We start from the raw sequence: 23,893 nt of genomic DNA on the forward strand, positions 1-23,893 counted from the left end.
ACAGAGATATACAGTTACAAACTTATCCATTAAAGTGAAATGAATGAGCAATAAACCTGATTGTGTCATCCACTGGAAATATACTCATGCAGAAATAATAAATTCTTGAGAAACTGCAAATACAGGCATAAACAAAAGCTAAACCTACTATAGACGGTCTTTTGTAAAGGGCAACTTGCCATTTGTACCAATTAGTAAAATCAATCCATGCTTTAGTCAAGGATTTATTTGAAGAAAACTGGCTACTATTAAAATGGCAGAAGGTCCCCTGTTGTTCTGCAGTTTAGGATTAATCAAAACAAGGATAGCATTGCAATTGAAATCAATAAAAATTTAACCACAAATTGTCAAGTTCTCTTGTTTAGACAAGAAAAATGAGGTTCAAAGACTATCAGATACAGAAGAGATGATCAATTAGCTTGACCAAGCTTTAATTAACATGTGCAGTACAGTGAAGTCCAGTTGTTTTAAAAAGTAAGAGATGGAAAGTCACACTCAATAGCAAAGTTAGGGTCACTTAAAACATCAACATCTTTTCTGTATCTTTAAAAAAAAAGAAAGAAAAAAAAAAAAGAAAGAAAAAGAAGTATCCAAACTGCATGAGCTTCATCTTTATAACTGTCTTCTCAAACTACAGCTCAGATCTTTTCCCTGAGTAATATCAGGCACAAGAGGAATTGCAGTGACTTTTCACATAAAGGGTCTTGAGACAGGAGAAGAAGAGATACACAGAGATTTTCCAGACATTTAATATAATAAATTAAGCCATAAATTTAATCCATATGGGAGCACCTTTAATCATGACACTGATGCTTACATTCTCATTTCCTTGCTTGTTTAAGGTCAGATTTAGAACAAAACTGGGTTTTCACCTTAAGAGAATAGGATTGCATCATATCAATTCTGAAAATATTTTTATAGTCATTTCTATGTCACAGAAAAGACATAATATATAAAATTCACATGAAAGGGTTGTTGAAATGTAACAGTGCTGAAGAGTATATGACTGGACAGAAGTGAGATGCTTAATTCTTTTTGAAAGCTAATGCAATTTACAACAGGTTGTTTTAGGTTTGTACTGACTAGTTTTCAGAACCAGATATTACTGTACATAAATCATATAAATTGCATAGATTCAAAATTTGCTTAAGTACTATGAATTTTAATTATGGATGTGTTAATATGATTTTTGTGAAAATTACAGTATTTGTAACACTGATGAATAAGGGAATCTGTTAAGTCTATGTTTTGTTACTTACTGTACTTCCTACTTCAGCTTATTATTCCAGTTGCTACTAGAATTGAGTCTAAAAACCAGGTCAATTCATTTTTCTGAATCTTTACATCACCTCATCAGTTTTATTTCATAATTCTGAAAATGACACATTGTACAATACATTCATTTTATTAGCAGAAGTGTGACTATTTGAGGTTGCCAACAACTGTATTGGCCACATTCCCTGACTGTTGGAGCAGTAACTCCCCTGTGCAAAAGAAGATATGATACATCACCAGATAAGTTGGATGGCATGATTTATGTTTGTTTCCTATAGATGCTTAAAAACTTTATGAAAAAACAAAAAAAGTAAAGAAAAAAAAGGTAAAGCGAGAGAAGTGTTCTGTGGCTGAACAAGTAACTGGCCCAGAAAAGGTCAGGGACTGTAGCACATGAAGTGTGAAAAGGAGGACTGTTCCACGTTGGCCAAGTTAAATGCAGCCCTTTGCCAAGTCTTTGAGGCTGATCTTGAAGAACAGGATGGAAAAGTCATTAAAAGCAAAATAAATGAACAAAAATAAAAAGAAAAGAAGGCCCAGAACAAATAACCACAAGTATCCACTGCATGACCCTGAACACACGGTAATATTACCTTCTGGCTCAGATATTAAGGACCATGTTCAGACCACATAAATTACAATTTTAAAATATAAACAGGTCAAATGAGACCAATGGTAACAGAATCCAGTAAAACTTTTAATAGAGAGAAAAGATGAATGTGTGGAATGTGTGACAAGGCCCTAAGAAAACGACAAGGTTACTTTTTCCTTATTTTGCTACCAGGCAACAATATCATGAAACCCTTAAATCTAGAAATCAGAAGTATTTATAAATTTTATATCATCAGTGTATTGGTCTCATACTCTCTTTTGACCTTAACAGAGCCTGCCTAGATTCAGGAAACTATGAGTTCTTTTACAAAGCCTTCGATCCAGACATTTGATGCTACTTTTGAAAGAAGAACAACTTAATTTCTTTTCACCTTGGAGGAATTGTCTTCCCTGCCTTAGCTTGTTTTGTTACTGCTTTTTGACTGAAACCCTAATTCTCCTAATCAGTTTTCATTCAATCAGTTCCATAGTCTGCTATTTAGAGAAGTTTCAGAATTAGGGAAATGTTCTTTCTGGGAAGATGTAAAGAAAAGCTCTTAAGATATATTCACTTTGCCATTAAAAAATAAATAAATAAATAAATAAATAAAATTAATGTGTTGTTACGTGTAAAGGCCATTAGTCCCAGAGCTGTTAAGTACTATGTTACATACTAGCTGTAGTGTAGAAATTATGGCATGAACTTTAGTCTTAGTTTCAGCTGGGGCAAATTTATTTTAGGTCTGCCATTCAGGATCCCCAGAGAGATAATAAAGTCCTCCCTAAGATGAGTTTGCACAGTTTTACTATATTGGCATCTTAACTTAACTAGAATAATTAAAACATTCAATCTACCTAATGTCATCTCAAAAGAAAGCAGAACCCCAAAAAAAGAACTGTGGATGAAGGAAAAGCATTCAATGAAGAATGGACAGACGAGGTTGTTGGATATTTTTGTCAAGACAAACACTAGGGTACTATGCTTAATATTCGTAATTCTGTAAGGAAATCGTGTCAGTTTTCAAAGACTACAATTTGAAAAGACATAATATGCAAAATCATGCTGCTAGATCTTTATTTTATTTTCCATAGACGTTTTTATGAGAGTAAATTACAATAACATTTCCAAACCCACTTTTTCATTAATTAGTGACCTGTTCAGCCAAAGCACCAATGCTTTCCTTTCCATTCTTCTATTTACATCTCTCAAAGTCAGGAGCCTAGATCACTGACTGTAAACCAGTCTTTTATCTTTGACTTTTCTCAGGTATGTCTACAGACAGGTTAAAAATGTCAGAAAGACTAGGCAGATTTATCCACAGTTCAGTCAAAGCTCTTAATCGCATTCAATTTCCTTTTGCTCTGATGCCTTTAAATCTCTCCTTATTGTCTGTCTATACCTTAACACAAACCTTCAACTACTCATCTTCTCTTCCAAACGTGGAAACAGCATCTCATTCCCAGATTCAAATCCCCTAAATCCATTTCCGCAGCTAGTATAAATTCTGTCTGCCTTTAAACTTCTTATGTGCATAGAAACATTCTGTGTCTCTTCTATTGGCAGGTTCCATGAACATCAGGTGGCAGATTGTTTTTCTGCCCTCCTTTGTTGTTTACTGCCAGTGACTAGACAATAATGTTCTTGTATCCAATGCCTGCAGATTGAATCTTTCACTTCAAATGATTTCTCTCTACTTGATGTTTTAAATCCTACCTAAAAATCCATTTCTTCTACTGCTCTTCCAATACCACTCTATGCAAGTGCAAGCTGACACTGTTTATTATTTTTAATTTGAAACTTTTTCACCCCACTTTTTCTACAGGTTTCATCAAACTGACCTTACCTCCTCGAAACAATTACTGGGAACACAGCAACAGCTGTTGTTACAGTTTAAGCCATCTAACAACCAGAAATAAAAATGAGTAAGCTTTAGTTCCATACTTACTGTCAGTGGAAGATACAGTCCATATTCTATTTCACTGGTGATTATATCAAAACGTATATGTAGATTAATGCTACATATGAAAAACAGATATAAATCTACACTAATGCAAACCAGTGTGATTATTCACTACTCAAGGATCAATCAGATTTGTTGCGACATTTGGCATTTTCTAAGTTTTCACTCTCTGAAGCAGTAGGACTTTTTTTTTTTTTCTCATGACTTTGACAGAGAAATCTGACAAATCTTTTTAAGACTGTACAGCTTTCACAGATCAAAGCTAACAATAGCTAACCTTTATTCACATTAAAACAAGTTTGAAAGTATGACCAGTGAAATTGGAAGGCTTAGCAAGCAAATAATTAGATTAGGACATATTCTAATTTATTTAAAAGCAGATTTAGATATGATGATAATTTTGATGGTGTGACTCATACCTTGCAAAACATTTCAGACTGTAATAGCCAAAAAAATTTACTGTCTGATTCAGGAAATTAGATACAACAAATCTATTTGCTGAAAACCCTAAACTGTGTGTAAACTTAAAAGCAGTCTTAAACAGTGGAACCACAGAAACTGTTGATATTGCAAATTGGAAGGTGGGTCCCTTTACAGCCCTTTTACTTGTTCCCGAACTACCTGAACACCCTGCAGATACTAATGTTTAACATCAGTCCTACTCCCAGGCAGCACAACTCCACCAGCACTCACCACTGGCCGGTGCACATCCCAGAATGCTCGTTCCTGGCTGTCAAGAATTTTCCTTTCTATCTTGTCTCTCTTCTTGTCAACTCTGTCAGTGTTATAAAATATTTAAAAGAAACTGCGTTAGTGATTTGAAACATAAGAGGTTTCCAATATCTTATTTATCCCCTCCTCTCTTTGAAAGCACACACACATACACACACAAAACTCTCATCTTCAAGGAAACTTACTTTGCTTGTGCTTCAGCTTGCATAAAAATAAACTCCCACTTCCGAGCAAATGCTCGCTGTAGCCTGGCCAAGCTCTCCTGAAAACAGATCACAGTTTTGACAAGTTAAGTAGCAATTTAAAGTTTAATAGCTTTTGCCTTACCCTTTCCCCTTCCCATGCTTCCCCCCAAAAAAGATGTAATTCAAGCCATAGTGTGTACTGATGTAAATATAACTTATGATTTAAAGTGCTCGCAAAATACCAAAGTGGATAGAACATTACCTCAATCTACTTTTCAATGTCCTCACTATTCTTGCTTTGAAAATTTGATGATAAGGGTGGATGAAATCCTCTAACAGAACATGAGATTTCTGAAAGATTTCCATGTGCTGGGTGTTAGACTGGGTGATCTTGTAACAAAGTATAACCACATTCTTGTTTTATAAATACCTACTTGTGAAAGGTAACAGCAGAAATTTCCATACTGAATGATCCACATGACAATTCCATCAGTCGTCTATATGAGTGACTTGTGTTTGACAATGTTGGCTACATACAAATGTATTCAAAATATAATAATGAGAAAGCACGAATATTTTCACAATGTAGGAGTCTTTTAAGCTATCCACAGCTATTCTCATTTCAAATGAAATGCAGTCTAATGTTATTCAATACTGCATGAGCAATGTATATATAGTATATTCTACTGATAGTAATAGGAAGAAGAATATTTTCCAAACCTTGAGAAAATTATTTTCTCTGGTGACACTGGAACAGTTTAACGGTCTGTGATAGAGCTTTTCTATCTCTCAAACTTAAGAAGCAGCAGCATGCAGTATGATAACATGGAGAAGAATGAGGTACTTACGTTCATCAAGAAAGATCCCAGTTGCCATTGCACATTGTTTTTAATGAGATTAAGTGAAAAAACGTCTTTACATTTCCTATCAAAAAGTGTTAACTATATCTCTATGTATTGCAAAAGTATCCCAACAAAATTCTTACCAAAAAATAAGATTACAGACTGGAGAGAAGACTTTTTAGAGATCTTGTAAATACCAATAAAGGATCTTATGGACAGTACAGTGGAGGTAAATTTTTGAAGGTATGCAAATATAAAATGATGCATATCTCACAGCACAGTACACTGAAAAGGAATCTTTTGCCAGAAGAAGCAATGAAGTCTGTCAGCATGACGCTGAGGCTGGAATATTTGGCATGTTGAGAGGTCTGGCTGACTATCCTGCTATCATGTCACAGTAACACAGCTGGACAGCTTTCAGTGCAGAGACAGGATGGTGCATGAATTTTATGTTGACACTTTCATGAAAAATTCAGTAACTTTTGTGGGAACAGGGATGGAATTCAAGCCATCTCCTCGGTCAGTGCTTTTCTCATCACCTAATCAAACTCCTTCCCTCTACTGCTCTTCCTGGCCCCAATTACCTTGCTTTCTTGCCTGGGGCAGAGCACGACATTTAGAGAGTGGGAAGTGCCTCTACTCTGTCTTTGCCTATAGTATAACTGATGAGATGTAAGCTCAAATGCCAGCAACACTTTTAAGAATGAGATTCATATCTCTATAGCTACTAAATGCTTCTGAAAACATTGACAGACACTTCTCATTCAAGTCTTTACACTATGCAGAGTACAATTGCTTTCAAACACTTGAGGTGTCTGTGCGATTAGAAAGCAGATGTTTCTGATCCTTGCATGATGATCCAATATTAGAGACGTGCCAAAATGTCAACTCTTGCACAGCCAGCCTTTGCTATAGTCTCTCAAACAGCTTTTATGACTCCTGAGCAATGTCAAACCCGCATGCTGGCAAAAGTTGTATAATTACAGAATGCCCACAAGTTCTCATGCTTATCATTATTTTACATGCTAATAAAGATCAGCAAAGAAATGTACTTTTCCTCAGGTACTTACAGCTTCATAGTCTGCTAGCTCTAGCCTTGCTTTATTTTGCATTGTCCGCTTGCAGAGGTAAACCGCTGTAACAGAATAAAAATCATACAGGATTTGCTACAACCTCACGAACACAGCAGACCAGAAATCTAGAGGCTTCATCTGTATTTTACTGCTTGCTCTCTTTTTCATTTTGAATTCTTCTTCTGTTCTGAAAAGCTTTAAATACAGGACCAATGCTACAAGTAATTTAACTGAAATAATGGGTCAGATACAAATTCATAGGTTCATTAAATAATTACAGAATCTGTGTTATGTAACAGGTACCATATACAAAATGCACGAAATACTTGAAGTGGATTTGTTTCATGGCACATTGAAGACAAAATGGCAAAACCATCTTTAACTGTGTGCGCATTCCTCAAGAAATATAAAAATTGTGTACAGAAAATTTTAATTAGAAATTTAATCCAAAAAAAATTCAAGTCTCATACAGTACAGTCTGCAATGACTTCCATTTAAAACAAGATTAGATCAAAAAATGAAAAAGGAGTAGCTTGTATTAGATACAAAATATTTCATTCTTTTTTAAAACCAAAATCATTCAGCAGATCTGTTCTGTCTCCACCTCATGCAAAATGGAACTAAATACTGAAGGGATGAAAATGAAAGTTAAGGCTACACAGACAGCACAGTTGTTTCTATTTGAATAAAAGCTTGATTCTAAATTCTTTATTCTCCATATTCTTTATAAATCCAACAGAAATTATTTACTTCCCATCACCCCAAAACATTACACAGGATGCCCCAACAGAAAGATAAGGAGAGCAATACAATTCCTTCTTCTAAAGTCTGTCAGCAGTATCTCCCCACACCACTACTTCTGAGCACATTCTTGTGTGTAACATGGGAGAATCATTTGATCAGTGCAGGTAAGAAAACCTTAACATAACAGTAGTCTCTGTGATCAGCAAAATCAGCTAATGGTTCTGCCTAGGAATGGGCCACTACTCCTACCTCACAACTACTAGCTTTTCCACTATAGGTCACAAAGAGAAATAACTACATATAGGAACATCATTCTTGCAATCTCTAGGAAGAAGGAACTGTATGTTTTGTATTTAGCTTTGATTTTTAAGGTAGTCAAACCAATTACGTATGTTTTACAACTCTGAAGGAAATACATTTATGTCAAACAAATCACTTGCAAATGCATGGAAACCCCACTGATAGATGTTATTTTGGTGCAATTAATGACAATCACTTCTCATAACTCCAGCAGTAGCTACAAGCATTACTTGACATAAAATGAAGTTGATACATTTTTTTTGGTCTATTTTTTTCCTCATTCAGTATACATTACCTAGCCTATTTTCTTTCACACTTTTTTGATTCCTTTAAGAAGCAATGACCACTTCCTCTGTTTGTTATACTCCCATGTATATCCCCTCTGGTTCCAATGCAATTTCTTTGTCTTTAATGCATACAGAAACAAATACACTAATCACATACCCAGTATAGCAAGCAAAGAATTCCTATAGCTTCTGTTTCCATACATTCAAATAGTTCTATACAGATACACTAGTGCAGTGGCACACATACTGAAATGTCACAAAAAGGTGAGATGAATTCTGAACCCTTTGTAGCTAGGATGTATCCACAGTACTGGGAAAATAATGAGGACAGAGATGGTCTTTAATATTTAACTCCTCTGATAGTGAAACATATTTCCCCCTTTTCCTTTAAAATATTTTTCTGAACATGAAAGAACATTCCTAAAATCCTTGAAAATATCATCAATAAAATTAATACATTCATTCATTTATATACATATATACAACATATATATATAATAGAAATGTGTAGACAGTTCTAAGAATTCCAGAAGTTAGCTATTGTCCATTCCAACCATTTGAACAGAAACAAAACAATCTCTCTCTTCTCTGCACTTGCTTCTCCTCTTCTAAATCATATTTTCATGTTCCCCATTACAGGCACTTTTAATTAGCTTAGTACTGCCTAGAATCCCATTGTGGATAAATTATGGGATTGACATCTCTTGCTACTTTCAACAGAAGTCATTGCTGTAAAGGCAGCCAATTGTCCACCTTTCTGCCAGAGGAGGCTTCAACAGAAGAGGCATATTCAGATCACAGAGTACTCAGAACTGGCAAGACAACCACTAGGTCACCAGGAGCAGATGAGGATGGAAGAATTAGCTTTCTGGACTATTAATAAATTACTGTCTGTGAAAATCCTTGTCTTCACCGTGTGAGCAAACCACAATATATTTCCTGCAGAGTTCTCTTAATGATCCTTTTTACTTCAACTGCTTGGCAAAGAGTCCATACAAGAACGCTCGTTTTTCATCATGTACATAGTTAGCCAAGCCATGTTCATCCCCTAGACATTTTTTTCTCCAGAAAAAGAATTTATCTAGTCTCCAGATCTCCTCCCTTTCAGGAACATAGAGGTTATAATATTGACAATTTGGAATATTCCCAATAAAGATTTAGTTACCTGGGAAATATAACATATTTTCTAGCACAGAACAAAACAGTCCTCAAGAACATTCCTACTCCTTGACTCAATATACTGTCATTGCTGTGTGCTAACAATTACATCCTTATTATAAAAATGCATGTTTGAGGATCTATTTAAGATCTACTGTAGTCAGAAGAGAAACAGGCAGCAGGCAGCAGCTCAGGAATTTGAGTTCACTAGTTCACAGTCTTGCAAATACAAATCCTTGGCTTGTCCATAACAAAACTCACTAACTTGTTGGAATGCAGAAAGAAAGTGAAAATCTCTCATTTTCAGATGGAACATTTGAAAATACAGAGAAATAATGTTTCTTCCCTTTGAAGTTAAGAGCAATGAGAAATATGGATGCTGCTGTCTTTTTCTGCACCAAAACATGCAACTTCACATTGAGCATTGTGTCTCCTGATCCTCTACCAAAAGACAGTCTTGATTCCTTGGCATTTTAGAGAATGACAGTATCTGCTTTTCTAAGTTTATCATCTGAATGAGCTTTCGGTGATTTTACAGCTTCATTTGGAACTACAATCTGCAGTAAGGTTCTCAAACTAGAAGTTGTTCTATTTTCTCATCTGTTTTTCCAGCACAAAAAGATGATGCAGTTAATGACAACATACCCCGTGTTGTGTTTCCCATTTTTTTTTCCCCCTCCAAAAAATGAACATCTGCATTTGTAGAATGGAAATTACAATAACAGAGAAGACATTTCCAGCTCATCAGTGTTCATTTATGATCAGCTAATGGGAGATTTTTGGAACTGCATCTTAAACTGACTTAACAGACTGCATCATTATCAGATGGTCCTTGGTAATTGTAGTGTATTGGCAGTTCAAAAGAATCTGTAAAATTCTGCAGATTGCTTTTGTGCCTGAAGGAAGCAAGTTGTCAAAATATTCTTTTTGTTCTTACATATCTTCTTGTGATCCTACTGCTCCACATTAGAACTGTAGGCATTTCCAAGCTAGGATGGCTTATGCTTAAACAAAAGCTAGGATGCTGAGAGAATGAACAAAGTTTGAAAGACTTGAAAGAAGGGGGAATGTATCTGATTTTACCAAATAATCAAATTTTTTTGAAGACAGGTTCTATTAGTTGACCGTCAAAAACACAAAGACAGGGCTGCAAATTTTCTTTCAGTCTGTTTGAAGCAGAATCTGTTTTTGGGCCTGCACTATTCTAAACCTGCAGAGGGGGAGGTCCAATAATTTGTAGCAAATGCAATAAATGAAAAAGACATCTACTGAAAGTGACCCCCAAAGACCCTGCTCTTGACCCTCAGTTCACCATAGAGCTGTAAGTGATCTAAGCAGCCCATTCCAGGACCTCTTCTGACCTATAGTTAAGGAGCTGTGATTAAGCTCCTGCTTGATTTGTGCAAGGTATGCCTGTAACCAGCCCTGTATGCTACCAATGCTGCTCTGACTTCCTGGCTGAATCCAGGACTTTCATGGTGAGGGATTAGCCCCTGCCTGCACTGTTGTCACCCTCAAACCTGATATATCTTCTGTTGAGGAGCTGCCTGTGCTTGCTGTTCCTTCACAGGGTGTTGAAAAAAGCTTAACATATGGATGAATGATATACAGGGAACAGGGTCTGATTAATAACCTCAATTTGCTAAATATGGACTGCCACAAACAATCTTATTTTGATGTCAGGGTATTCTGATAGATTTTGCAATCAACATAATTGCCTCCACTAAAGTGAACTATGTATTAAATGCTATATGCTTTACAAGTTACTGATTAGCATGAGAAAACAGACTTTCCAGCAATTTAAAATGCAGTGTGAATACACAACATTTCATACTGAAAGATGGCCAGAGATATTACAAGAGCAGCTCCAAAAGTAATGCCTCCTATTTAATTTTGTTGGTCCAGAACATTGGATGCAGATGTTTGTGGTATGGCAATAGAAGTTGAGCCATCCCACCAATATTTGATTACATTTTGTTACCACGTGACAGATGGCAGCAGAGGGGCACTCTGATAAGTGGCATCTCACATGGAAGTGTGTATGAAACAAAGGTGTGGGACTGAATTCTACCATTCAGGAAAAAAAATGGCACCTCCATGGTAATAAATAGGAGGCATTATTTTTGGAGCACCCTACATTATATAAGTGGGTATTTGAACGACAAATTGGAATTAAAAAAGCAGTGTTATCTATGAAGCAAGCCTACTTGCTCTTGAAAACTCTGATCAGACATTCAAGAGAACCTGGACAATTAGAGAGCTGAAGGTAAAAATCAGAAACGTTCTTTGAAGAGGATGTATAAATGTTTCCAATTTTTTTAATTGTTACATACAATATAACATATTTTCATGGCTAATTACCTTTGCTTCCTGCTCAACTGTTCAACTGTACTTAAAAATCTATAGATCACAGTGATAACTGTAAGCTTCACTATAGAATCAAGAAGCTGGACTGCCTATTCATTGTGTTGAATAAACATACGTACAGAAACAAAAGAAACAAACAAACACCTCAAAACACAGAGCTTCCAACTGAAAGTTAAAGCTGGGAATTTAAGGTTGTTTCTAAAAGGGGTCTAAATCTATACACATCTGAGAAAAAAAGCTTCATCTGAATCCAATGGAAGTATACCCATATCTCTGAAGACCACAGATAATGCCACCTACACATTCACCACCGTGTACACAAACTTAAAACCCCTTACATAACTGTCCCAGTGCCAATAGAGTTACAGCTTGATTCACCCTTAAATGGTGGGTGTAACATTCTGTGAACTTCATTTTCTTCACTGAAGCCAGATTAAATTTATAGCCTCTCATTCCAGAGTCAGCGCCTAGTCATGCCTAGTCAGTATTTAAAGTGCAAAGAAAACAGAAAGTAATGTAAGCTCCAAGGGTTTCAAAGTGCCCTGTGGGCAAACAGAAGTTCTCCATATGGGAGCGTCTGTGTCAGATGGAGAATTACAGGACAATAAGCACAGAGCATGACTACAGACCAGAGAAAATGAAACCAACTCTATTTTAACATCATTTTTAACATGAGTACTTCAAGGGCTATTTATGCCATTTTAAGATCCGCTCTAAAAAAATAATCTTTGGTATTTGTGACAGCTGTTGAGTTTCACTTAATCATAGAAAAAAAAGAAGGTACTTTTAGGTGGACAAATGGGTCAACTTCATTTATCAGTATACATACCACACCCTTCAGTAAATGCTAATGACATTAAGCAAGACTGTGACAGTTTATGTGTGCTAAATATCCAAATAGTCCAAAACAAAATTTCTGTAATAGTCCTACGAGTCACTAGCTTTCACTCTGTGATCACAACATTTCTATAACATTTAAGGAATGTGATTTGATTATAAATTTAGAAAAGTAGAGCCCGTTAATTACAAATTTCTTAGATAAGTCAAGGACAAGAAAGGAATCCTATGTCAAAATATCAGGGAGTTCAAGAACTAGAGAGAGTTCAAGAAAAAAGCAAATCTATCTTTTTTATACAAAACATTCTCCAGATTATGTTGTAAAATTGTGCAAGGTGATAAAAAAATAAAAATAAAAAAAGATACAGAATAAAGGCCATCTAAAACACCTAAAGTTCCATAATTTTGGAGGTAAGGCTAAAAAAGACATTTGTAGTCGTGGCCTGAAATTTCTAACTTTGATATTAATAATGAAACATCAATAGAAACAAACAAGAAAAACATGTTAAATGTGGTAAACATGGTGATTTGAAAGCAGTTCTGAAAAGAATGTGATGCTTGCAAACCTCAGAATCTCTATTTTTAGGGAACCTAGATGCAGATTATCAATGCTTTTAAAGTAGCACTGCCTACTTTAGTATGAATACAAATGCCTTTGCCAAACACACATTGCACGTTACACATATTACAGAGATAAATTACATGTTCATGGGAAAAAAAATTAAAAAAATCAGGTAAGTGAAGAACTCTGAAGTGATGAGGGGACTGGAGAGCATTTTCAGGAAATGCCTCCTACTTACAGAGCCCTCATTGTGGTGGGCTGTCAGTGCCCAAATTAGCAAGTTTCAGAACAAAATTCAGGACGTGTTCGTTCAGGGAAACTTTCTTTTCGTCACTTGCATGACAGAAATAGTTCCCAGTAAGTGAAATTTGTAGCTCTGAAGTGTAATATAATGGGAAAAATCCAGAGCGGAAAAGTAGTTTACTTAGACCATCTTTCTGCTAATGCATTTCTCCTTAAAGCATGTTTCACGGGGTTCTACTCATATTAAATTTTATACTTAGCATGTACCAGACCCAGCCATATTTTCTTGAGGGATGATGTTGCTAGTAAGATTTTATTTCTCACCTAGCCCCATCACCAAGATCTGAGTCAACACATTCTGTATATCTAATTTCTCAACAAAAAAACACTCATGTAAGGAGAGACAAACAAGTCATACAATAATTTGGTAAATTACTTGAGATGGTTGGAAGACACTGTTTCTCAGTGCACCTAGAAATTCAGGAAATTCTGAGATATTTTGAGGCAGGTCCTTACAAGAGAGATTTTTATTAAAGACCCAAGTGGACACTTTACAGGAGTCATTGCTGACATACTGTTGCTGACACGAGGTGTTGAAAAACTGGGAACTAGACATCAAGATTCAGGATTATAGAATTGTAGAACTGTGCAAAAGCTATTTACACTATACTGGTGTTTTTTTCCTCTTTCTCATGGCATAAATTTTAACAAATACATTGTTATTCATATCTGACAATTTACATATAAGAAAAATGCTACTTTGCTACCAGTTTGCCCCAAGCTACTGACTCATATTTATGGATTTATATCCAGAGATGCTGAGCACATGCAGTTTTCCAGCAGAGTTCAGGCAAGCAATACAGCTTAATATTTCTCAAATCGACATTGCTTACTGCTAAGCTGTTGCCAAGGGAATCCCTCCTGAGCATTCGGGCAAAGAAAGGACATAATGCCTCTTCTGTACAGTCCTCCTTCTTTTCAGTTATTCCATGCAAAACAATGCAAAAAGATGTACAAGAAAAAAAAATATCCTAAGAAAATCAATATTTCTGATAGAGATTTGAAACTAGTTATATGCAAAGTAAGTAGGAAACAAATGCTGGAGAGAAAATTATGTGAAAAATTTCAGGATGTGCAAAAAAAAAGGAAACATGTTAGCAATTATTTTTTGAATGCTATGTATCTGTGTATGTGTGGCTGCAAGCTTGGCAGAGGACAGGCAGATGAGCCAGTTGCCATGGCTTGTGCTCAGAAAGGAGCGGCAGATGCTGAACAGAGAGAGGTCTTTTTCAGTTTACTCTTACGTGGTAAAAAAGTTTCTTTTAGCAAAGAAGCTTTGTATGGACTGACTTGTTAGATGAATTACGAAGAAAATGTAAACAGGACAAAATCTTGTTTTTATAGAAATGCTGGAGAATGATATATATGGGACAAAAGCTTTCACGTAACAAAAACAGATGATTTCTTTATTTTACTGTAACTAAGCTGGATAGGAGCATCATGAATATTTACAGAATTGCCATGGAAGTTTACATGCAGCACTTGTTCTTATTGAGATAGATAGCATATATATTTTAAAGGGAGTACTTAATTAAGGCATGTTATTGTGCATTCTCATTTCCTAGAATGCAGCATATACAGCCCATCTTTACCTGGAAGGCTACTAAATATATTTTCAAGATTTGTTATTCTTCAAAACACAAATTACTTTGAATATATAGAAAACAGCCTTATTTAATGCAATTTATTAAACATGTGGTCATATGCTCTTAATTCTCCATAACTTTCCAAGACTCTGCAAAACTCCATTTCTAACTCACCTGGGGGGAATGCACACACAAAAATTACAAGGCAGAAACAGATCCTCTTGCAACTATATAGATACTTATTTATTATTGTCTTCTAGTATTAGTTCAAACTTCTTTTACATTGTAAGTGACTGTGGCACTTAAACAATTTTTTTCTGCTTCTCTTTGAACATCTTTTTTTTACTATACAGTCAAGTGTATGTGAATGACTTTAGGTCTTTGATACTTTTGAGTGTAAACTTCAGCAAAAGTATACTAGAGAGAAAATGATTAAAAGTTAGTTACTAAGTGTCCTTCATATCTTATACACATTAAATTCTTATATGACTTCTGTATTGCCACAAATATTTCCCTGGGTTTGCCTAGACTTTGGCTTGAGATTTGCATTTGGTTGTGAGTAGATATTTTCCCTAGACACTTCTATTTCTTATTTAGCTCATTCAGTGAACTGAATCCCTTGAATGTGCAACAGATGTAAGTCACTACACCTGCAAGAGAATAAGACTAAGTCTTTTTAACAGGGATCCAATTCTGTTTGTCATAAAACCAAACTGAAATTCAAGAATATGACAACTCACAGGAAATGCAAAGTGACTTAAACTACACCGTCCTTTTTTTTTTTTTTTTTTCCTCCAAAGAAACAAAAGCACAAATACTAAAAATGTGAGATGTACATAATTATTTTCATTAATAAGATCCCACTGAAACCAGTGAGATTCTGCACAGAACAACATGTCCTGCATGGGTGGACTCCAAGACATATGGCATTAAAATAGGTCTCTTCAGCAGATGGAATAAAAGAATCCAAATTAAAAAAATATATATCTATATTTGCAATTTGAGGTATCAATCCTGAGATATCTTACAGCAGGATTTTCAAGACAAGATTTTCTGCAGTCTGTGAATATTAACATTCTCTAAGTTCTAGTATCAGAATGACCACATGTCATTACTTCAATAGTTAAAACCAAGGCTGCACACTTCCACTCTGACATTTGTTACCAAGTCCTGCTTTTGTCACTGAGACACAGCAATGCACTACTGCTTTATGAGGAGAACTAGCCTGAAGTTTCTTGAAATTTTGGAACACTGTTTTATATTATATTTTCTTCAAATATCTCTTTTTAATGAATGCTTTTTATTTTGCAAGCTAATATGGGACAACACATAGTATTTCAGAGATGATAACATACTTTATAAAAGTAGTAAGGGCATTTATTTTTGAGTTAGTTCTAATAAACTAACGCATGCTCTAACTCATTTCATTTCTGGTTAAAGATTGTTTTCTGTCTGTATTCTACATTCTGGACTGCAGTCCAGCTATAGGTAAGTAAATATCATAACACAGATTCTAAATTAAAATAATGCTGTAGTGCGCTTTAATAGACAAGTAAAATTAAGTCAGTCCTATAAAATGTTTTTTTCTTTGTTGTTTTCTATGATAAAGGGAGTTTACAAAGAAAGTAGGGGTTTTTTTTGTTTGTTTGTTTTCTTGTATGAAAAACACCTAATTCCCACCATTCATTTGTTTTAGGAGGCCAAAACTGAAATTTGTTCATGATACGTCCATGAAAACAGAAGCAATGCACAGCACTATAATACATGACAGATACTAAACACATTTATGTATCTGTAATAGAAAAAAATCTATTTATTTTCTAGTAGGTAATGATTACTGTGAATATCTGCAGAACCTTGTTGGAGTGTGTTTGAGATGAAACTCAATATCATCAAATCATTTCTATTCTTCTTTGGGTTTTAGAGTATTATTTATTTGAGTTTTCTTTTTTCTTCTAATGGCCATTTGCTTACAACAGAGATGGGATCCTTTCTGCAAACTGCTGTATTCTGTTCTCCAATTATCTTCCCTCTATATTTACAGAAAGACATTAGGGGAAAAAGTCCTAAGGCCACAAAACAAAGGCTAACTCCTGGGTCTGGGAAGATGCAAACCCAATAAAAATGTTATTGAAAAGTAGTCTTAAATTACTGATTTCCTGTTAATGCTCTAGCCTTTGTCATTTCTGGCAACACAAATATTCCATAGGTATGGACTGGGGAGGTTTCTTACAAGCTTGCACCTTTGTCTCATGATTTGAAGGTAGCAATGAGATGGCAGGGTTGGGGCTTTCCCTTCCTTCACCCCACTACAGCAGAGCTTAAATTCACCAACTGGAAATTATTATACTGGTCTCCCACCGAACCTCAAGGGTTCTCAAGCCATTAGACTTACTGCTCAACAATGGTAAGAATCTGATCTCAAATTAAATTCTGTATTTCTGACATGAAAAAGACTACACATTAAATAAGAATTCTGTTCACAATCTTATGCGTGTAATTCATTGCCCAGTCCAGTAATCAGCTGCAACTAGAAAGTTTCTTACAATTTAGATTAAGGGATATAAAAGGAAAATTTCTCAGCCTAACCATGAGTTCAGGCATGCTAGGTACATGCTTATTAGACTTCCCTCAGTAATGCCATACACGCTACAGCTGAAGAACTCAATGTCTCTTAAAACTGCAGCAAATTACTCTCTGATCTTTAACATATTAGGAGACTACATTGAAGGGCTCCTGTGAGGAAAACAAATCACATTTTCAATGAAAGAAAAAACATTTTAATAACTAGTAAATCAAGTATTCCTCCTTCAGTGGTTAATTCCCTCATATGGAGTGGCTAATCACATACTACAGGTGCGGTATGAACTACTCTTCCTTCATAGTCGTTGATGAATACTTGCTGGAAATCTTCAAATATTAGCATTTTCTAAGATGAACATTATTCTCATTCTATAGGATGAAGAAACTTGTACATTTTTCAAACTCTCCTTGAAGGTACTCAGCTCTGCTGAGAGTCTCAGTTTGAAACTGCTTTATTTAGCAGTGTATTTGAAAACAAATTTTGTCAGCTCTGGAAAAGTAAGAAGTGTCCATTGGAACCATCCATTGTCTTGAGGTTAAATCCAACAAGCAGAACTTGTAGTTTGAAATAAAAACTACTGAATCATGGAGGGTTTATTCTGCTCTCCACCCAAAACTTCCAGGTCAGGGGATAGAGTACCCCAATGATAACTGGTATGACTTTTAAAGACAGATGTAAAGTAGACATTGAGAACCTCAGTCTTTTCCCTATCCTCAGTGGTCATACTCTCTGCAGCTTCCAGTAAAGGATGAAGGCTCTTACTCCTCCTCTTACTGCTAATACATTTGTAAAAACATTTTTTGTTCCTGAACGTCCTGCTGCATTCTTTATATGCTCCCCAAATTGTCCATCCCTTCTTCCACAGGAGGTACCTTTTTCTCCTATGTCTCTTCGGTCAGTTTAAGTTAGTTGTCCTATTTCTGTGCAGCAATTTGTGCCCTCTAGTCTCTTGGCTGGCAGGACAGCCTAAGAAGTTGACAAATTAAAATGCCCTCGTCTCTGTACAGCACTGCTCAGCAACAACTAAAACATCGGTGTGTTATCAACATTATTTTTCTCCTAATATGGAATACTGATAAACCAGGACAAAGCCAAAACGCAATATTATACCAGACACTATGAAGGAAGTCAGCACTGTCCCAGCTGAGAACAAGACATACCCTTACAATGACCCCTACAGTTTTCAGCTCCCAAGCACTGAGACTGAACTCACATTACAAATAAATACCCACCTAAATTTCCAAAAGATTATAGAGACTAAAAATTTTAGTTTATCTAAAGGTTAGCCATCATGTGTGTGCTTAGTACCCTAAATAAGTGACCCTGCCTTCAGATGAAGTGAAGAGACTGTACATTGATAATCTCTTTTTATGGAAAAATTAGGTTATTTGCTGTACAGAGACATTTAATTCTGGTTATCAATTTTGGAAAAGCTTAGCCTGAGGATTTTTTGCAGGTCTAAGTACACATCAGTAATTATAGCATGCAAATTATGAATAGAAAATGAAATAATGGGAAAGTAAACAAGGTATTTTTTAATGCACTTCATATTAGAACCACAGCAAATAACTTTAAATTTCACCTATCAAAAAAAGAGACCATAACATGTTACATCTTTGGATCTGAACCTGAGAATATTGCAGAGCTATCAATAAAATGTGTTCTGCTTCATTAAGACTTTGTCACTGTAAATGATAACACTTCCTGGCGGAAATAGAAATTGTAAATGGTAAAACAGATTGGGTGCCCTTTGAGGATTTTGTTATTTTCTCAAATTAACACCAAATCTGACGTCTGCTTTAATAAACTTTGAAAAGGGTAACAACGCATTTGTTTCAATATCAGCAATTATTGCACAGGAATTACATGACATTAATTATGTTTTTTAATGGTGGAATGATTAAACAAGATAGACTACAATGATACGTTCATTCATATAATACATAATTCCTGAAATAAATAGGAAAGATTTCCACACTGACCATAGTCTGTGTTTTCCGGCTCCCAACAATTTGATGGCCAAAAATAGGGCGTCTATAGACAAAACAAAAAAAAAAGTAGGGAATTCAAGTTAGACAATGCAAGCATTACACATTTCTTGGATTTACATTTTTAGCAGATCTACTATAATATTAACTTGATGATTTTGAAATAGGCATCAAAATAGAAAATTAGTTTTGTATGTTCGTTTATTGAACTAGTGTCAGAATGGCACTGAAAAGAACAATATGTTCTTTGTATTTTTAAAGGTACTTTTTCATCTTCTCTAGCAACATACTCATCACACAACCTAAGAATCAGCTTTAGAGGAAGAAAAGATGGAACATACTTTTGGATACATTCAGTTCTTGGGTTTGGAGAGTTCTTTATTGTATGTTAACACTCAAGTTTTCTAGAAGCTATTTGTTAGAAAATGCTAATTAGCATATCCTGTCTTCATAGTTATCAAATTTGTTTTCATTTATGGAAGTCTATTATTTTCCTAATTATTTAACATCATTTAAAGTATGATTTATTAATGCAAAGCCAATAAAATGATTAATAACTAGTTCAATACTATGATCATGAAAGCTGTGCAAATTGCGCTGCTAAAACACTTCTTGTCTACCAAATGAATATAAACAATATAGGGATTTTTCACATCAAGAACTTCATTTTTAAAAATCTAGCTTTCCAGTGAAAATTTAAATGATTATGATATTTATACTTAATGCATTCTTTTATAAATATACATATGCCCACAAGAATTATATATAATTTGAGAAGTTGGATTCACCTAACTAAATACATGCGCTAGTACAAGCAGATTTATTTCAAATTACAGGTACCTCCTTAGGCTCACTTTCTGCTTCACTCTCCCTTTCCTGTTGTTTTTTCTCAAAGATCCGTCAGCAACACAAATGCAAACCTCTCTTGCTGCCCACTTACCTCAAAATTGTTTTAATGTTTATCCAGAAATCAACAGGACTGAAGGGTGACACTTTTACACCCACTACCAGGTGAAACATACATTGTGAAAAATCTCTCCATTGTAAAAATGACCTATCAACTTTAATAACTGCAATTTAAGACTTGCTTTTTACTAAGCAATAACAATGAGCTAAAGGATGAAAAAATAAAACCACAAGCTAACTTTGAAGGCTGAGACAAGTTTCTTGCCAGTATTTTTCTTTCTCTCTAGTGAAGAAGCAATAAGTCACTCTTCCTACAAACTGTTCCTTCATTGTGCCACTAAAAGTGAGTGCTACAAGCACAGATGGAAAGAGAAAGTGAACTCAACAACAAATAGCACTCAGAAAATCCTGAAGAAGCAAGAAGGTATAAAAATAATTTAACCATGCCAATCACATAAAGCGTAAAGTTACTTTCATTTAAGTTTTAGGACCTGGGGGGAGAAAGAAGTACATCCTTTGATACAAACTGCGTTTTAGGAGACGCCTAAGAACAAAAGCTCAACATCTGCTTACGCTTGTTCAAGCTAAACCTATCAAGGAAGAATCCAACAAGGGGGAATCATCAAACATGTAGAAGTCTCACTCACTCAAACAGGTACTGAGCTGAAACTGGCTAGAGTTCAGATATTGTTTGTGAATGAGTAGCAAGTTGTGGTGGAAGAGGGCTAGAAAAAGATACAGCAAAAGAGCCTTTTCAGAAGTAAAAAGGCAAAGATTCTTACGATTGTAAAAATATTTGCAATACTTCTCATAAAAACTTCAGATTTCCCTTTAGAAATTAGATAAGCAACCCTCCCCCCAGCCCCTCATGATGATAATTGAAAAATAAATTTTGTCTTCTGATTTTAATCCAAACCCATGAGATTATGAGGCAGTGCCAAAGAAAGTCTCTTTGCAGAGGTTTTCTTAGGCATGGAAGGTCCATTGGGAAACAACTGAAGGATGAAAAGGTGGAAGGGAGATCACTGTTATTGAAAGAGACCTTACTAGGCATTCAATTACCTTTAGAGAGAAAACACAGTGACAGACCAGTAAAATGACACTGGCAATCTCCAACTAGCTAAACTCAAAAAGAAATCATTCAAAAAGCAAATAAATATACATATGCTAGTAAGGAGGAGTCTAAGCATTCCCATGACACCATCCCTCTGGAGATAAGATGGGAAGATAAAACAGAATATAACATAAGATTTAATTAGCAAAGTACACAATAAATACTTATAAAAGATTTTCTAATGTGTTAGAAGGTAAGCCAAAAGACAAAATTTACTAGAAAGTAAACACTGCATCATGGGAAAGGGGTTCGCATAACAATACATACAAACACAGAGGTCATTTCAATGCATTCCTTGTTTGAGCCTCCAAAAGAAGGGTGACTGTGGAAGACAAGAACCTTTCTGTTGGAGAATAACAAGCAGGTATGAGCTCTCCTTGTTGCTGCTCTCAACTAGGCAGGCACAAGCAGCCTCCCAGCTGCAAGCTGTGACCTTGTCTGCACGGTGCTTGAATGCATTTAATGGGACCTGCTGAGAAGCACAGCTTAACCGCTCTAGTACTGCAAGGTAGCCAGAGCTGGCCTCAAGCCAGCAGGCTCCCAGTGGGAACAAAGTTCAAGTCTCCTCACAATCAGCCATGTGAATATGCCTGAAATTAATTTTGATGTGAAGATAAGACTACAGGATAAAGCACAGAGGGGAAAAACAACAACAACAACAAAAAACAACAACAACAACAACAGGAAGAAAAATATTACATGAGCTCAAATAGAAGCCTGATAAAATACATCACAGTACTCTACTTCTAAACATAAGGGCCAAGTTCACATCTTTTCTCTTCTGTTCCAAAAGTCTTCACATAGTTTCACAGTCCAGATATCTAATAGCCCCATAGAAGAATTTGCTGGAGAGTTTATCTATGAAGACAATGTGAGGATGCTTTTACCTTATTCAACATGAAAAGATTAGGAAGGAAGAAAATATCAATAGAAAGATCTCTGGTCTCAAGGAATGAGGTTAGAATTGAGAAGAAGAAGGGTGTGCAAAGAAAGATGGCCGTTCTTTTCTGATCTACTAAAACAATCCTGCAGCCATGCAAGGAGACTCTGCTCACATAAATGAACTTATCTATACCTGGGGAATGCTAACAAAGATTGGTTTAACTATTTCTTACAAATTATATTCAGAGTATATTGTATCATTATTACAACATCTATTATGTAACACATAGTCCTATAATACAAACATTATACAACAAATGTACCTTGCCTTAAGATCTAGAAACTCTGCATAGGTAAATGCCTTCCTCAGGAAAGTCTCAGAGGTGGTATAAAATGCTGTAACTCAACATGACCATTTTCAAAGGCAAAATTATAAAATATCAACTAGATTTGTGAAATGTAGAAAACCTGGTGGAATTTTACTTTTCCTCAGCAGGAAATGTGAAGCAGTTCGTCATGAACAAGTATTAAACAGGGAACATTTGTCATTTTGCCATGACATCCCACTTATAGCCGGAAGGAAGGTGGGTGGTAGAACAGTTTGGAGAAAGTCAAGTACTGTTTATCAGAGCAGGCAGAAACAATGCTGCCAGTTTTTATCAGTATGCACTGATAAGGCACTTTGTTTAACTGTATCTGCAATTTGAATAAGCAACCAGTCAGCAGCTAGAGAAAAGAGGCTTACCAAGCACAATATGTGCTACCATGGAACCATTTAAGCACTCAGAACAGAACAGGCTGTCATAAGGTTTTTCGTGACCATTGGCAGAGCACTGGTTTTGCACTCAAAAAAGCACTCGGTTTCTCTTGAAGTATAGACTTATATTATAAGCCAATGCTAACCACAGAAATCCATAATCCTCCTTTTAATAAAGTCACATGAAACAAAATCCCATAACATAGCGCCTATTCTGCACTAAACGATTTGTTAGAAGTGGCTGCTATGCATGGTGAGAGATCCTATGATAAAACAAATACATCTGTTTTGGGTCTACTGTTAAATTAATCAATAATAATATGTGAAATAATGAAAGAGACACTTGTGAAAACCAGTGTTGCCCATCAGCCTTTATAGAGCATGGTTAATTTCTATGCATTAAACTGTATTACTGCAGAAAGAAACCATTAAGCATCTTTCAGCTACCATTGTTGATAGTAGTAAGAAAAGAACTGTTTCTGAAGATGCTCCATGACATTTTTTAAATTCAGTAACTGGAATGTGGGAGGAATATTCAAATCACCCATAAACCTTCCTTGACATATTACAAAATCACAGAATCACAGTCGTAGAGCCTGTAATGGACCTCTGGAGATCATCTTTTCTAATTTCCCTGCTAATGAAGGTTCTCTACAGTCGATTACAGAGGAAAGCATCCAGGCAGGTTCTAAGTATCTTCAAAGGGGATTCCACAACCTCTCTGGGCAGCATCCTCCAGTGCTCTATCACCTTCAAAGTAAGAAGATTTTTCTCAAAGAATAACTGAATGTATGTTTGTCTGAGAAGAGTTTAAAAAAAAAGAGAGAAAAGGGCATTGATAGGATAGTCAGAAAGACAA

The 23,893-nt window shown here is 35.5% G+C and overlaps 1 protein-coding gene across 13 annotated transcripts in view; it reads right to left on the bottom strand.

Moving 5' to 3' along the window:
• Positions 1 to 23,893, bottom strand: part of RGS7 (regulator of G protein signaling 7) — a 237,511-nt gene that overhangs the window by 47,764 nt on the left and 165,854 nt on the right. For all 13 annotated transcript variants that reach the window (XM_072332703.1, XM_072332691.1, XM_072332704.1 and 10 more), the window contains 4 exons: positions 19,370 to 19,421; positions 6,657 to 6,721; positions 4,745 to 4,821; positions 4,521 to 4,602 (listed from right to left, as the gene is read on the bottom strand). In XM_072332703.1, the coding sequence (XP_072188804.1) occupies positions 4,521 to 4,602; positions 4,745 to 4,821; positions 6,657 to 6,721; positions 19,370 to 19,421 (276 nt within the window). The remainder of the gene's footprint in view (positions 1 to 4,520; positions 4,603 to 4,744; positions 4,822 to 6,656; positions 6,722 to 19,369; positions 19,422 to 23,893) is intronic.

This window comes from Excalfactoria chinensis, chromosome 3, assembly GCF_039878825.1.
Source record: "Excalfactoria chinensis isolate bCotChi1 chromosome 3, bCotChi1.hap2, whole genome shotgun sequence".
NCBI classification, from domain to species: domain Eukaryota; kingdom Metazoa; phylum Chordata; class Aves; order Galliformes; family Phasianidae; genus Excalfactoria; species Excalfactoria chinensis.